The sequence below is a fragment of the Pseudophryne corroboree genome, chromosome 1 (assembly GCF_028390025.1).
Source record: "Pseudophryne corroboree isolate aPseCor3 chromosome 1, aPseCor3.hap2, whole genome shotgun sequence".
Taxonomy (NCBI): domain Eukaryota; kingdom Metazoa; phylum Chordata; class Amphibia; order Anura; family Myobatrachidae; genus Pseudophryne; species Pseudophryne corroboree.
Window position 1 is genome coordinate 617,584,992 of NC_086444.1, and position 12,202 is coordinate 617,597,193.

The 12,202-nt window shown below is 43.2% G+C and overlaps 1 protein-coding gene across 6 annotated transcripts in view; it reads right to left on the reverse strand.

Annotated features, from left to right (window-relative positions):
- Positions 1–12,202, reverse strand: part of CELF5 (CUGBP Elav-like family member 5) — a 250,729-nt gene that overhangs the window by 25,952 nt on the left and 212,575 nt on the right. For 5 of the 6 annotated variants that reach the window (XM_063914438.1, XM_063914441.1, XM_063914440.1 and 2 more), the window contains 4 exons: positions 8,363–8,509; positions 3,407–3,551; positions 2,649–2,795; positions 2,486–2,551 (listed from right to left, as the gene is read on the reverse strand). In XM_063914438.1, coding sequence (XP_063770508.1) covers positions 2,486–2,551; positions 2,649–2,795; positions 3,407–3,551; positions 8,363–8,509 — 505 coding nt within the window. Of the gene's footprint in view, positions 1–1,003; positions 1,186–2,485; positions 2,552–2,648; positions 2,796–3,406; positions 3,552–8,362; positions 8,510–12,202 lie in introns of those variants that run through there. The other variant, XM_063914439.1, reaches the window with a different exon arrangement.

Here is a 12,202-nt window from a genome sequence, read left to right on the forward strand (position 1 = left end):
TTGGTGTTCCATCCTCGTGTCACTACCATTATATCCAAATTCTTAGCTTTCTTAAATCACAACTTAAAAATACTCTTTTGAGACCGCCCACCTCCTTTGAGCATATATGTGTCTGCTTTCAATTGGCAGAAAGGGGAATATTTTGACAATTTATAACTCTATTTTAGCTCCAGACCCTCCTCCTCGTGAACCCCATGAATTAGCCTGGGAATCAGACCTCTCTCATCCTGTAGAAGACGATCACTGGGACGAAATTAGACTGTGCACTGCTAGGGCTTCCCTTAGCGTGGTACTTAGGGAGACATGTTATAAAGTTTATACCCGATGGTATTTTAGTCCCCTCCAGACTCCACTCCATTTTTCCCGCAACCTCAAATCAATGCTGGAGACTTTGTGGAGAGGAGGGCACCTTTTTCCACACATGGTGGACCTGTCCCTCTATTCGCCCCTTCTGGGATACAGTTGGGGTGCTCATAGCTCAGTCTTGTGGGCATAACGTTGATCTCTCTCCTGAAATTGCTTTACTTCATGCCCCCATACCGACACTACCTAAAATACAAGATAAGCTTATTATGCAATTCTGCATGGCGGCTAAATCTCTGATTGCTAAATGTTGGAAGGACCAAAAACCACCCTCCAAGTTATCACTTGTGTCTAAGATTAATTATATTGCTAATATGGAATATATTACTAGTCTACGGAATAATACGGTAGCCCAATTCCATAACATTTGGTCCCCGTGGTAACTTGCGCGCTCTTTACTCTTACCCGGACTCTGCTAGAACCCTTGCTTAGGCTCACAATCAATCTCCCGATTCCTCATCTGTAACTTTCTCAACTCCCTCTTCCTATCCTTACACTTTTTCTTTTTCTTCCCTTCTCCTTTTTATTTTTACCAATTTCTGTCTCGGTTTTGGTATAGACTATGTACTTTAATTGAAAAACAAAATGAGATTGATCACCCACTTACTTGAATTTACACAGGTTATTTGCTGTTGTACTCTGATAGTCTATACTTTTATGGAACTATGCATCTCATTCTTCTAATATTTGATAGTTTCTTTATGTCACAAATCTCTGCTGCTATATATGCAAGTTTTTTGTTTGCTAGTTCGTTATTTTGACCTGTACCTGTATGTGTATAACATGGCGATGGTTGTTGATCATTCTCAATAAAAATCCTAACTTTAAAAAAAAAAAAAAAAAAAGAGATCTTTTAGAAAGGAAAGATTAATGGTATCATTCCAATAGGAGTGCGAAGAAAGAGCTGCAACATTATAGAAAAAATCAGGTATATTTTTAAGATCGATATTTCCACAATCTAAACAACACAAGAAGTCTCTCTCTCTCTATCTATCTATATATATATATATATATATGTATATATATATATAGGCGACTCTGTTCCATTCAGCGGCACTCAGAGACTTGTAGATAAAGTAAAACGTGCTTTAATGTGTCATAGTGACAATCTGCATACCAACGTTTCGGGGCATGACCACCCCTTTGTCAAGGTGAGCAAAACAAGAAGTGTATATATATATATCTATATCTATATCAGAATAATAGACACAGTATGCAGTACACGTCACTGTTCCATTGATAACATACACACCCGGCTCTGCACAGACATGTACACAATTACTATATGACACTGTGCCAGGGCTCTAGAGGGCACAGAAAGAGTAGGGCAATTGCAGATCACAGCAGCGGCTAGTTCCGCCCCCAGGCGACCTGCGCTGTGTGCTAGGCACACTTGGCACATTGGAAGTTATGGCCCTGGGTGTCTCAGTACAAGTCCCAGCGGATGCGGCACTTACATATTTTCTCACAGCCACTGCAATACACATTGGCAACTGCGACGGCATTAGTGATGTCTCTGATTCAGGTCCTCAGTTTTTATTTAATTTGTTGTGCATCAAGGAACTAAACGTAATATAATTTATGATATAATTATCTTTACCAATATTCTTAAATGATTGCTAAAGTTAAAAAATTTGGGGCAGATGTACTAAGCTTTGGTGGCTGATTAAGTGGAGAGAGATAAACTACCAACCAATCAAATCCTAGCTGCCATTTTGCTAACATAGCCTGTAACATGGCAGTTAGGAGCAAAATGGCAGCTAGGATTTGATTGGGTGTAGTATGGTTTGCCGGCGGTCGGGGTCCCGGCGACCAGCATACCAGCGCCGGAATCCTGACCGCCGGCATACCGACAGCTGGGCGAGCGCAAATGAGCTCCTTGCGGGCTTGCTGCGCTCGCCACGCTGCGGGCACGGTGGCGTGCTACGCGCGCCACGCTATCTATTCTCCCTCCAGGGGGGTCGTGGACCCCCAAGAGGGAGAAAAGATGTCGGTTTCTCATCAGTTATCCCACTATAGGACAATGTAATCAGCATATTTTCATCATTTTACATAAATACATGGGATGATTTAGCAATTAAGCTTCCATTTTCACTGCTGGGTTCTCTGTGAACATAGATACCTGAATACTGCTGTACCCCAGTGAAGGAAGGGTGCAGGCTCTCCACTGTCAGTGCAGGGCTCTGGGCTAAGATAAAAGAAAAGAATGCAAAGATTAAGAACAATCAGAGTAATTAGGACATCTGTGAGAAATCTTTATTTTCATCCTCCCTTTTTCCACTCACCTGGGTATGGCACAATACTATTGGTGTAAATTGTGTCCAAAGCAGGATGGCTGCCATGAAATGGTACAAGACCTGGAAACCCATTGGTTAATGGTGCAACCAAGCCAGGTACAGCTGCGGTGCCGATTACAGGTGGAGAATGCAATCCTGTGGGGCAAGTATAGATAACGGTCAGCCAGGCATAATTAGTAGAAAATACAGTTTTAGTTAATAACAGCTGTTCCCAGTTACTAAGCAACACATGCCAGTGTCACTAAGCAATGCACTCCTCCCAATGTCACTAAGCAACTTAACTCTTCTCTGTGTAACTAAGCAACACAACTCCTGATATTGCTAGACTACTGCCAGTGTTGCTAAGTAACTGAAAGCCTGCCTTATACAAAGGAACTCTAAGCACTATTGCTATCTGTTATCCCCTGTGCTGCTATTGCTTCCAGTGTCAATGTAATGCTTGCATTTTTCATATTAAAATTGACAAACAAATCCAGACAGCTCAATGATTATGACTTTAATTTGCTAAATTAAATTATATGAAATCATTGCCTATTAATACAAAATGCTGTTATGTTAAAGTAGATTAGCTAGTCAAACATAAGATCCTCTTACACATGTTATAAACTATGGAAGTGTCATAAGTGGAGTGTACAAATATATTAAACACCTTCTGAAATCATGGGCATATGCCATCACACTGAGGGTATGGCATACCCACTGCAGTGCTGAGGTAACCACTGCTACACATTTCCTCCAGTGCTCACCTGATGCTGGTGTGATGGGTGTCGCTGGCAGCCCATTCAGGTTGACAGCTCCAATCTGCTGAATATGGCAGGGGGGAAATGCCACACCAGGACTTAGGTAACTACCATGTGAGGTTGATAGAACTGTTGTCTGCTGCTGCATCAGCTGCATGAAGAGAGATGGAGAGGATGGGTTCAACAAAAATGTGATTCAAAGCAAGCGTTTATTGTCCAGAGCGGGATTCCTAACTGGAACTATGTGATGCTACTTATTACATGTATATTAAATGTATTTCTCTCTCTATGCCTACCCACAGAGGATAACTAGCTACCAAGAATCTGTTATTCTGAATTACTAGAGATCATAAAAGCATCACTGAAATCACTTAAGTCGTATTTGTAACATGTCGGTAAACCATAGCTTAAGCCGGGTACACACTGGAGTGACGGCAATCGGGCCTATTTAAGGGTTGATATCCCTTGAGTCTGATTGCTGGTACACACTACATTGTTCTGTCCTTCATTATCATACACCAGGACGCAAGCTAAATTGTCCGGATGGCCCTGCAGCATGGCCAACCAAACAACAACGCATGCGGAAGTGGGAACTCGCAAATCACTTGTACACACTAGGTGATGTAGATGATTTGTCGTTCCAAAATGGCAAATCGTCCCAATATCGCTGCAGTGTGTACCCAGCTTTAGTACTAATAAAATTACCCCTTTAAGAGTAATACCCCTTTTCCAGTAGCTTTTAAACACGGGCGCATGGGCACACATTTACCCGTGTTTCTCCCTAGTGGAAAAGGGTCCCCCTGCAAATTCCCGGATCAAGTGATCCGGGAATCCTACCCGGGTAGCTTGCCGGGTTGAACACGTGTTCAACCCGGTAAGCTGTGTAGTGGGAGGGCGGAACTGGGAGATCATGTGATCTCCCAGCGCCGCCCCTGCCGCGTCACTAGCAGCGTCACCAACCCGGCAATATGCTGGGTTGGTGAGCGCTGATGGGAAAGGGGGCTGTAGCACGGGTCGCAGCCGTGTCAGGTGACATGGCTGCGACCCGTGCTACAGTGGAAAAGGGGTATAATTCAACACCACACGTTATCAACTGGTAAATGGTCATATCACTTAGATCCCCTTTCACACACGTGTTTGTTATATTTTCTTTTACTAGTCAAAGGCACATGGTTTCTACCTACTGTACCTCCAAAGTCTGCTATCCCACTGTCATATTTGACTTCCCACTGTACTGTATTCCTCACAGTGGGATAATCTCCAAATGTAGCAACCAATCAGATTCTAGCTAACATTTATCTAGTACATACTATAAAATTATTCAGAATTATTCAATTATCTTCTTTCACATTTCAAACATCTCCAAATACATCCCTTTCTCACACCAGATGTCACCACCTTCCTGATTCATATACAGTACATGTATCATTTTCCACCAGCACTATTGTAACCTCATTCTGCCAGTCATGACTGCTGCTACAACATTCATCTCTTGCCTTGTACGTCCTTATGTGCTGGCTCAGGCTCGTCATTAACTTCCCAAAAACTTTAGAATAAAATTCCAGTTTCTGAACCTTGGCTGCAAGTTTTCCCATAATCACTGTGCAATCTATTCAGTTTATCCAGCCTCACACATAAATATCTCCCAACTCCTCCAATGATCTCCTAACAATTCCCCTTCTCACCCCTCATCCGATGCACAGTGCCAAGACTTCTCACCGGAATCACACTACTTAATCTTCAAATGGTCCTGGAGATTCATTTTTCTCTTCCTCTTTGCCATAGTCACAATTCTTATATCTACTCTGATTTCTAGTAGCAAATCACATTAATTTATAGTAGCCATTCGGATTCATCCTCTTAGATTGGACAAAGTCTCCTTTACATTTTGTTGCATGTCATTGTACATAACTTGTACTGTGATATCCTCAATGCAATGTACAGTGGAAGGTACTCTACAGGGCTGTATATAATTATATAGTGTGTTGAAGCTTTATAAATAAGGTACAGGTATAACAATAATCTTAAATAGCGTCATACAACCAATTCAACACAAGGGGGCAATGTTTCCTAACAATTCTTAAGTATAATTAACTCCTTCCCTGTAGGTTGTTCTTTATCAGCCCCAGGGAGCCAGTGACGAGGATGATTTTCTCTTTTGTCGCTGTGACGTACTATGTGTATTGCTCCAGCTCCCAATCCCTGCTCTGTGTCTTCCCGTTCTTAGCTAGCTTTCATTACACCCCTATATCTCTCCATTCACAGCTTCATTTTATCCGGTTGTGCAGCATCCAACCAATCCATATTCTATTTCATGTTATTACAAGCCCCATCGTTCAACAGTACAAGATTTATCACTGTTTATTCCAAGTTCCATATCTCCAGGTCAAAGCCCTATATCTTCCCTCTTCCTGTCCTCCTATTTCACTTATAGTGTGAAATACAAAATGTGACTCTCTTAGTAGTCAAACGTGATATGAAGGAAATATTTCCTGAATCTCAGAACTCTGCTCTAACAAATGAAATGTGTATTGCCAGCTCCATCCTCCCTGCTTCATACTGTACAAGCTACAGTATATCTAATAAACACTGGAGTGAGGCTATTAATATTGTACAAGCTATTGGTATCAGTTAGTGTTAGGAATAAACACAGGGGGTGTGATACACTTTATAGGCAGTCAGGATGCCGGTGGTCACATAACCGACACCAGCATCCTGACAATGAAAATGCAGACAGGGGACGGGGTAATTATTTACCCCTCCCCTATCCCCTCCCCTAACCCGAATGGATTGATAGAACTGCAGATATATCTGCCAACGTGTACCCACTAGGGGACCCTAGCGCTGTCCCAGAGTTTAGTGTGCATGTGCAGATCTCAGGGAAAATGGTGTGTTGGCCATTTTCCCAGTGATATACCTACTGCGCATGTGCGAAACGCTGGGCAAAATGGCCGCTGCACCATTTTTCTGGTGATTTCTGCGACGCTACTGCTGCCGACCTGGGACTCTGGAAGGTAAGTATTGAAGAAAAAGGGTGCAGGGTGTGCAGTGTGGGCCCCCCTGGACCTGTGTGCACCGCACACACTGCACCCATTATAAATACGCCAGTGTACAGTATGTGCTGCCATTTATTCCAGGCGTTCCATAAATCACTGGTATTTGTTATCCATATTATCATGTCTGCATTGTATACTTCTTTTTACAAAGGAAATAAAAATTCTCCAGCTCGCTTGCGGTTCTACAGACTATGGAGGTATATTTAGCTAGCTGCGGGGCTTACTGCGGGAGCATAGTCTTGAGCTTTAATGCTCAGAGCTATGCAACTAAAAGGACATGTCCTCCTGCAGTAAATCCACATCTAAATGGTCACAAACCCATAGGTTCTGGGGTAACGTGGTCGCCGCAGCTAGGGCACAAAAGTCTGACTTATCACAAGTTTCTGTTCGCACCATCTCTCACCTCAGGAAGGTGTGAGTAGAAACCCAAAGTAAGTGCAGCCTTCGGGCTACTTCTGAAATGCTCTGGGCACTGCAATTAGTGGCTAATTGAATAAGCCGCTATATCTCATACTGTATATGTGTCCACTGTCAATCACTTTGGTAGAAAAGCAATCTTTCACATTCTCCTCTGCAACTATTTTATTGGGGACCAGTTCATTATGTAACCCCCATTGTTCACGCATTTTGTTAGCAGAGAAAAAAAAATGTAATTCAGAGTTGATCGCAGCAGCAAATTTGTTAGCAGTTGGCCAAAACCTAGGGCCTCATTCAGAACTGATCGGTGCTGTGCACTGCGGCGCCGGCGCATAGCCCCAGCGATGGCCTCTACCTGATTGACAGGCAGAAGCGGTCGCTGGGCGGGAGGGGGTGGCATTGCGGCATTATACCGCTTTTTAGGGGCAGCGGTCTGGCCAACGCAGGCATGGCCGGACCGTGTCAGGGGCGGGCCGCAGTGGCTGCATGACGTCACACGCAGCCGCTGCGACCCGGGCAGCGACGAGTAGCTCCCGGCCAGCGCGCAGGAGCTGCACTGGCCGGGAGCTAATCCTGAAGTGCAAAAGCATCGCCGCTGTGCGATGCTTTTGCACTTCTGCGACGGGGTCGGGTCAGACATGTGGGGCGGGCTAGCCCTGTGCTGAGCGTCCCCCCGCATGTCTGTGTTCCTGATCGTAGCTGTGCTAAATTTAACACAGCTACGATCAAGTCTGAATTACCCCTCATGTGCACTGCAGGGGGGGCAGATGTAACATGTGCAGAGAGAGTTAGATTTGGGTGAGGTGTGTTCAAACAGAAATCTAAATTGCAGTGTAAAAATAAAGCAGCCAGTATTTACCCTGCACAGAAACAAAATAACCCCCCAAACCTAACTCTCTCTGCACGTTATATCTGCCCCCCTGCAGTGCACATGGGGGGTAATTCCAAGTTGATCGCAGCAGGAAATTTTTTAGCAGTTGGGCAAAACCATGTGTACTGCAGGGGGGCAGATATAACATTTGCAGAGAGAGTTAGATTTGGGTGGGTTATTTTGTATCTGTGCAGGGTAAATACTGGCTGCTTTATTTTTAGACTGCAATTTAGATTGCAGATTGAACTCACCACACCCAAATCTATCTCTCCCTGCACATGTTATATCTGCCCCCCCTGTAGTGCACATGGTTTTGCCCAACTGCTAAAAAATTTCCTGCTGCGATCAACTTGGAATTACCCCCCATGGTTTTGTCCAACTGCTAACAAATTTGCTGCTACGATCAGGTCTGAATTACCCCCAGTGTACTGTCACTTTCATTTGTAAATCTTTTTTTTGTTGTTTGTTTCATGCTATAAAAATTAATCTCTACTCTTTCAGTGATCTACATGTCATTCCAACAAATTATTCAGGCCTTGCATTGCAAACCAACGTTCTGACACTGTCCAAAAACATTCTCAAATCTCTATTCGCAATGGATGCAGGATATCTTCTCACCGCTTGTGCATAGGCGCTGTATGGGCTTATGGGCAGTGCCAGTGATGGGGTAAAGATTCCCAGCTGGCCAACCATCTGCTGCATACGACGCAGAGTTCGCTCCTTGTCTGTGTCCGCGAATTTCACCACAAGGCTGGAAGAGGCTCCCTGGAAGTATGTAATAGAGGACAAAGTCAATAATTGTACATATCTTTCTTTGATGATTATATATTTTTTAGCAAAGTGCTTACACATTTAAAAATATTGTAGGCAGAATTCTGAGGTTCCTAGTAAGACATTTATATAGACAACGTGAAACATTGTCATAGTTACACATTTCTAGTGTATTTTTTTTTTACCCAAATCTGGCAAACAACTTTAGAGACATTCTGTCTAAATCACACTTTCATTGCCAAATCTGATCTGGTAGTCCTGCAGTAAGGCTGAAATAATGGCTCACACGAAGCCCAATGTGTGGCAATTACAGTTGTTGGCAGATAGCAGTAATTGGCCAAACATTTTTCCGCCTTGCAGGATAAAAATATGATTACATATTTAGCTTTCCTGGCAGTCATCAGCAATTGGTGGAACATATGTTGCAAAGTTGAGCCAATTTGGTCTAAATGGTCTACTATGTTTTTTTTTGTGTGTGAATATATATCTATATATAAGGATATGTCTACTTACGCTATGCATAGGGTTTACTTAGCATTATATGTACATACTTAGTATAACACTTCAATAAGAATCAATGGTCACAAATGTGCATGTTGGCATTTATTAACATGGCACCTGCTGACTCAAGTAATGTAAAATATAATTCACAGATTAGAATAGCAACATCTATAGGGGGAATTCAAATGTTTGAAAAGTCGGTTGGGTGTCTGTTTTTTTCCTGTCTATCGGATAGGAAAAAGCAGACACCCAACTGACTTTTCAAACATTTGAATTCCCCCCTTTGTGTCCAAATATTCTTAGGATTTCTGTTTTTGTCACTGCAAAACCTTAAATAAATAGAAGGCTAAATGAGGCCCTAGTGAATGTATAACATAAGGGTCTGGATGATGGAAAATAAGACACATTTGATACGTTTCAAAAAGGCTGGCCTTGGGATATTCAACTGCACAGGGCAGTAGTCCCTCCTGAAATATGGTGGGAATGGTGGTGCAATGTCATGACACCCCTCCAGATACTTAGGGGTAAATTTACTAAAGCTTCTAAAAACAGAGAATTGGTGATGTTGTCCATAGCAACCAATTAGATGCTGTCAATCCTTTCTCTATTGCCTTTTAGAAAATAACAGACAGCATTTGCTAGGGGCAACATCACCAATTCTCTGTATTAGAAGCTTTAGTAAATTTACCCCTTAGAGTTCCGAGTTTTGTCAACTTAACTGACAATTTTTTGTCTCAAAACTAGGCAGGATTTGTTGTTTTTTCCTTTTTTATTTAATAAAGATTAAAAAGATTTTTTTTAAAACATATTTAAATATATTTATTTAAAAAATATATATACCTAGGGGGTGTTTTGCACCCCACCCCCCAACCCTCTGTCCATAGTGCCCCATTGTAATTTTACTTCCCACCCCCCATCACAAATATTCCACCAAGTGGCATAAGATCTCCTGAATTGTCAACCCCCACACTCCCTGGTGGTAACAGTGTTAATGGCCCCAGTTAAGTACCCCCCTCCCCATGTGTCACTATATGGTTTATTTTATATTATTATCAATAAATCCCCCCCATAAAAATAAAAATGTATGGGGCCTGGTCCATATTTAGAAACACCCCCCCTCCCCTGCGCCCATGTTGTAGCCCCACCCCTCACCTTTTTTTGCAAATGCCACAGCATAACGTGGAGCAGGGGAGACTGACCATCAGTTCCCCCTGCTGCAGTTGACCTCTACTCGGACCTGTAAAGCTGGTGCTGTAGGTCATGCTAAAACTGTGGCAGAGCATTCTACGATGTGTAGTTTTACAGTAGCCGGAGTGTCACAGGGTAAATGTCAGAGGTATTTGTAGTGGCCAGCACTACCACTCCTGGCGCTATTAATTCATTTAAAAAAGTGATCCACTGTAGCTGCAAGTAATTAAAGGGGTTTGTTTAGAACCCCAAACGGCAAACATAATAGTCAATACATCTATAAAATTACTGCGCTTGGTGAACAATATAAATAGGGCTATTTTCTATAAAAGTAACATTATTGTATATAGATACACACAAGACCTCTGGGCAATTACATGGAAGACACGCAGCTGTGATCAGAAGTCTTGTGTGTATCTATATACGATAATTTTACTTTTATAAAGAATAGCCCTATTTATATTATTCACCAAGCGTAGTAATTATATAGCCGGAGTGCCACAGGTTGCCTATTCCTGATATAAATCACTAGTACATTGTATTAAAGGTCACTGAACCCAGCAGTTTTCTGTCAGCAAACCCCAAAACCTTGTTTTCCAGGTGAAAACCATATCAGGTGGCAACCCTAAATGCCTTCTGGTCAGATAGGTATAACAGAAGATGGAGCATACAAAACTGTAGAGATTTAGAGAATAACAGAATATTTACGTAAGACAAAGTAAAAAAGGTAATAATAAAAAGAAGGCACAACACTAATTAAAATCTAAGAGGAATAACACAAAATGAGACAGTAAAAATGTAATGTGCTAACAATCATTTAGCACGTGGGAGGTTTGGGAGGCAGGGTGTTGTCTGTTCAATCAATGTGATGTCTAAACATAGATCAGTGACGGAACAGAGCATATCCAGAACCAATAACATAGCTTAGGGGAGTCGGTTGTAGCCGAATGTGGTCATACAGACAATAATACAGGCTAAGTTGGTCCAGTTCCACATACATTTACGGTTGACAATCTGGCCTGGAGTGATCACTACGGGTGGTCTTCACTTTGCCGGCGGTCGGGCTCCCGGTGACTAGCATACCGTCGCCAGAATCACGACCGTCGGCATACCGACAGTTCTTCTCCCTCTTTGGGGTCCACGACCCCCCTGGAGGGAGAATAGATAGCGTGGCGAGCGCAGCGAGACCGCAAGGGGCTCATTTGCGCTCGCTCAGCTGTCGGTATGCTGGCGGTCGGGATTCCGGCGCCGGTATGCTGGTCGCCGGGAGCCCGACCGCCGGCATAACATACTACACCCATCACTACTGTACAGCCAATCAAAGTGCAATCCACTTGATTTGCAACATAAGGAAACTGCACACTGTTGTGTGACTGGATGGTAGCAGCCATAACAGATTTGGGTGTCACACAGAGTTGATGAAAACCAATACACGTGACATATTTGCCGGATTTTAATGCAGGACACTTACAGTACCTGGCAGGGTCAGATCTGAAAGCGTAATGGCAGCTTAATGAGCTATAGATAATGAGGTCTGTGGTAAAAAAATATTCTGGGATGAATGTGAAAAGTCTGAAGTGTTAGTCTTTTCTTAGTACAAACTGAATGATAGGGATGCGTTTGGCATACCGGATTTCGGGATGCCATCAGTGGGAATACCGACACTGGTCAGAAGACCAGCACCAGAACTCTGACACTGCTCACAATGCCAAAGCCAGAATTCTAACTGTTGGCATCTTGAGCGTATGTATGCCAGGGTTGGTTGGAGTTAGGCCATGGGGAGGGGGTTAGGTTTAGTTTAGGCAGTGTAGCGGAGATTAGGCTGCGGGGGGAAGGAGGGTCAGGGTTAGGCTGCGGGGGGAAGGAGGGGTGAGGCACTAAAGACCGAGGGTCAGGATTAGGCACTAAGGGGGTATGGTCAAGGGGGATCCGGATTGAAAGTCGACAGTAACTAGGTCGACAATGTCTAGGTCGACCACTATTGGTTCGACAGTAACT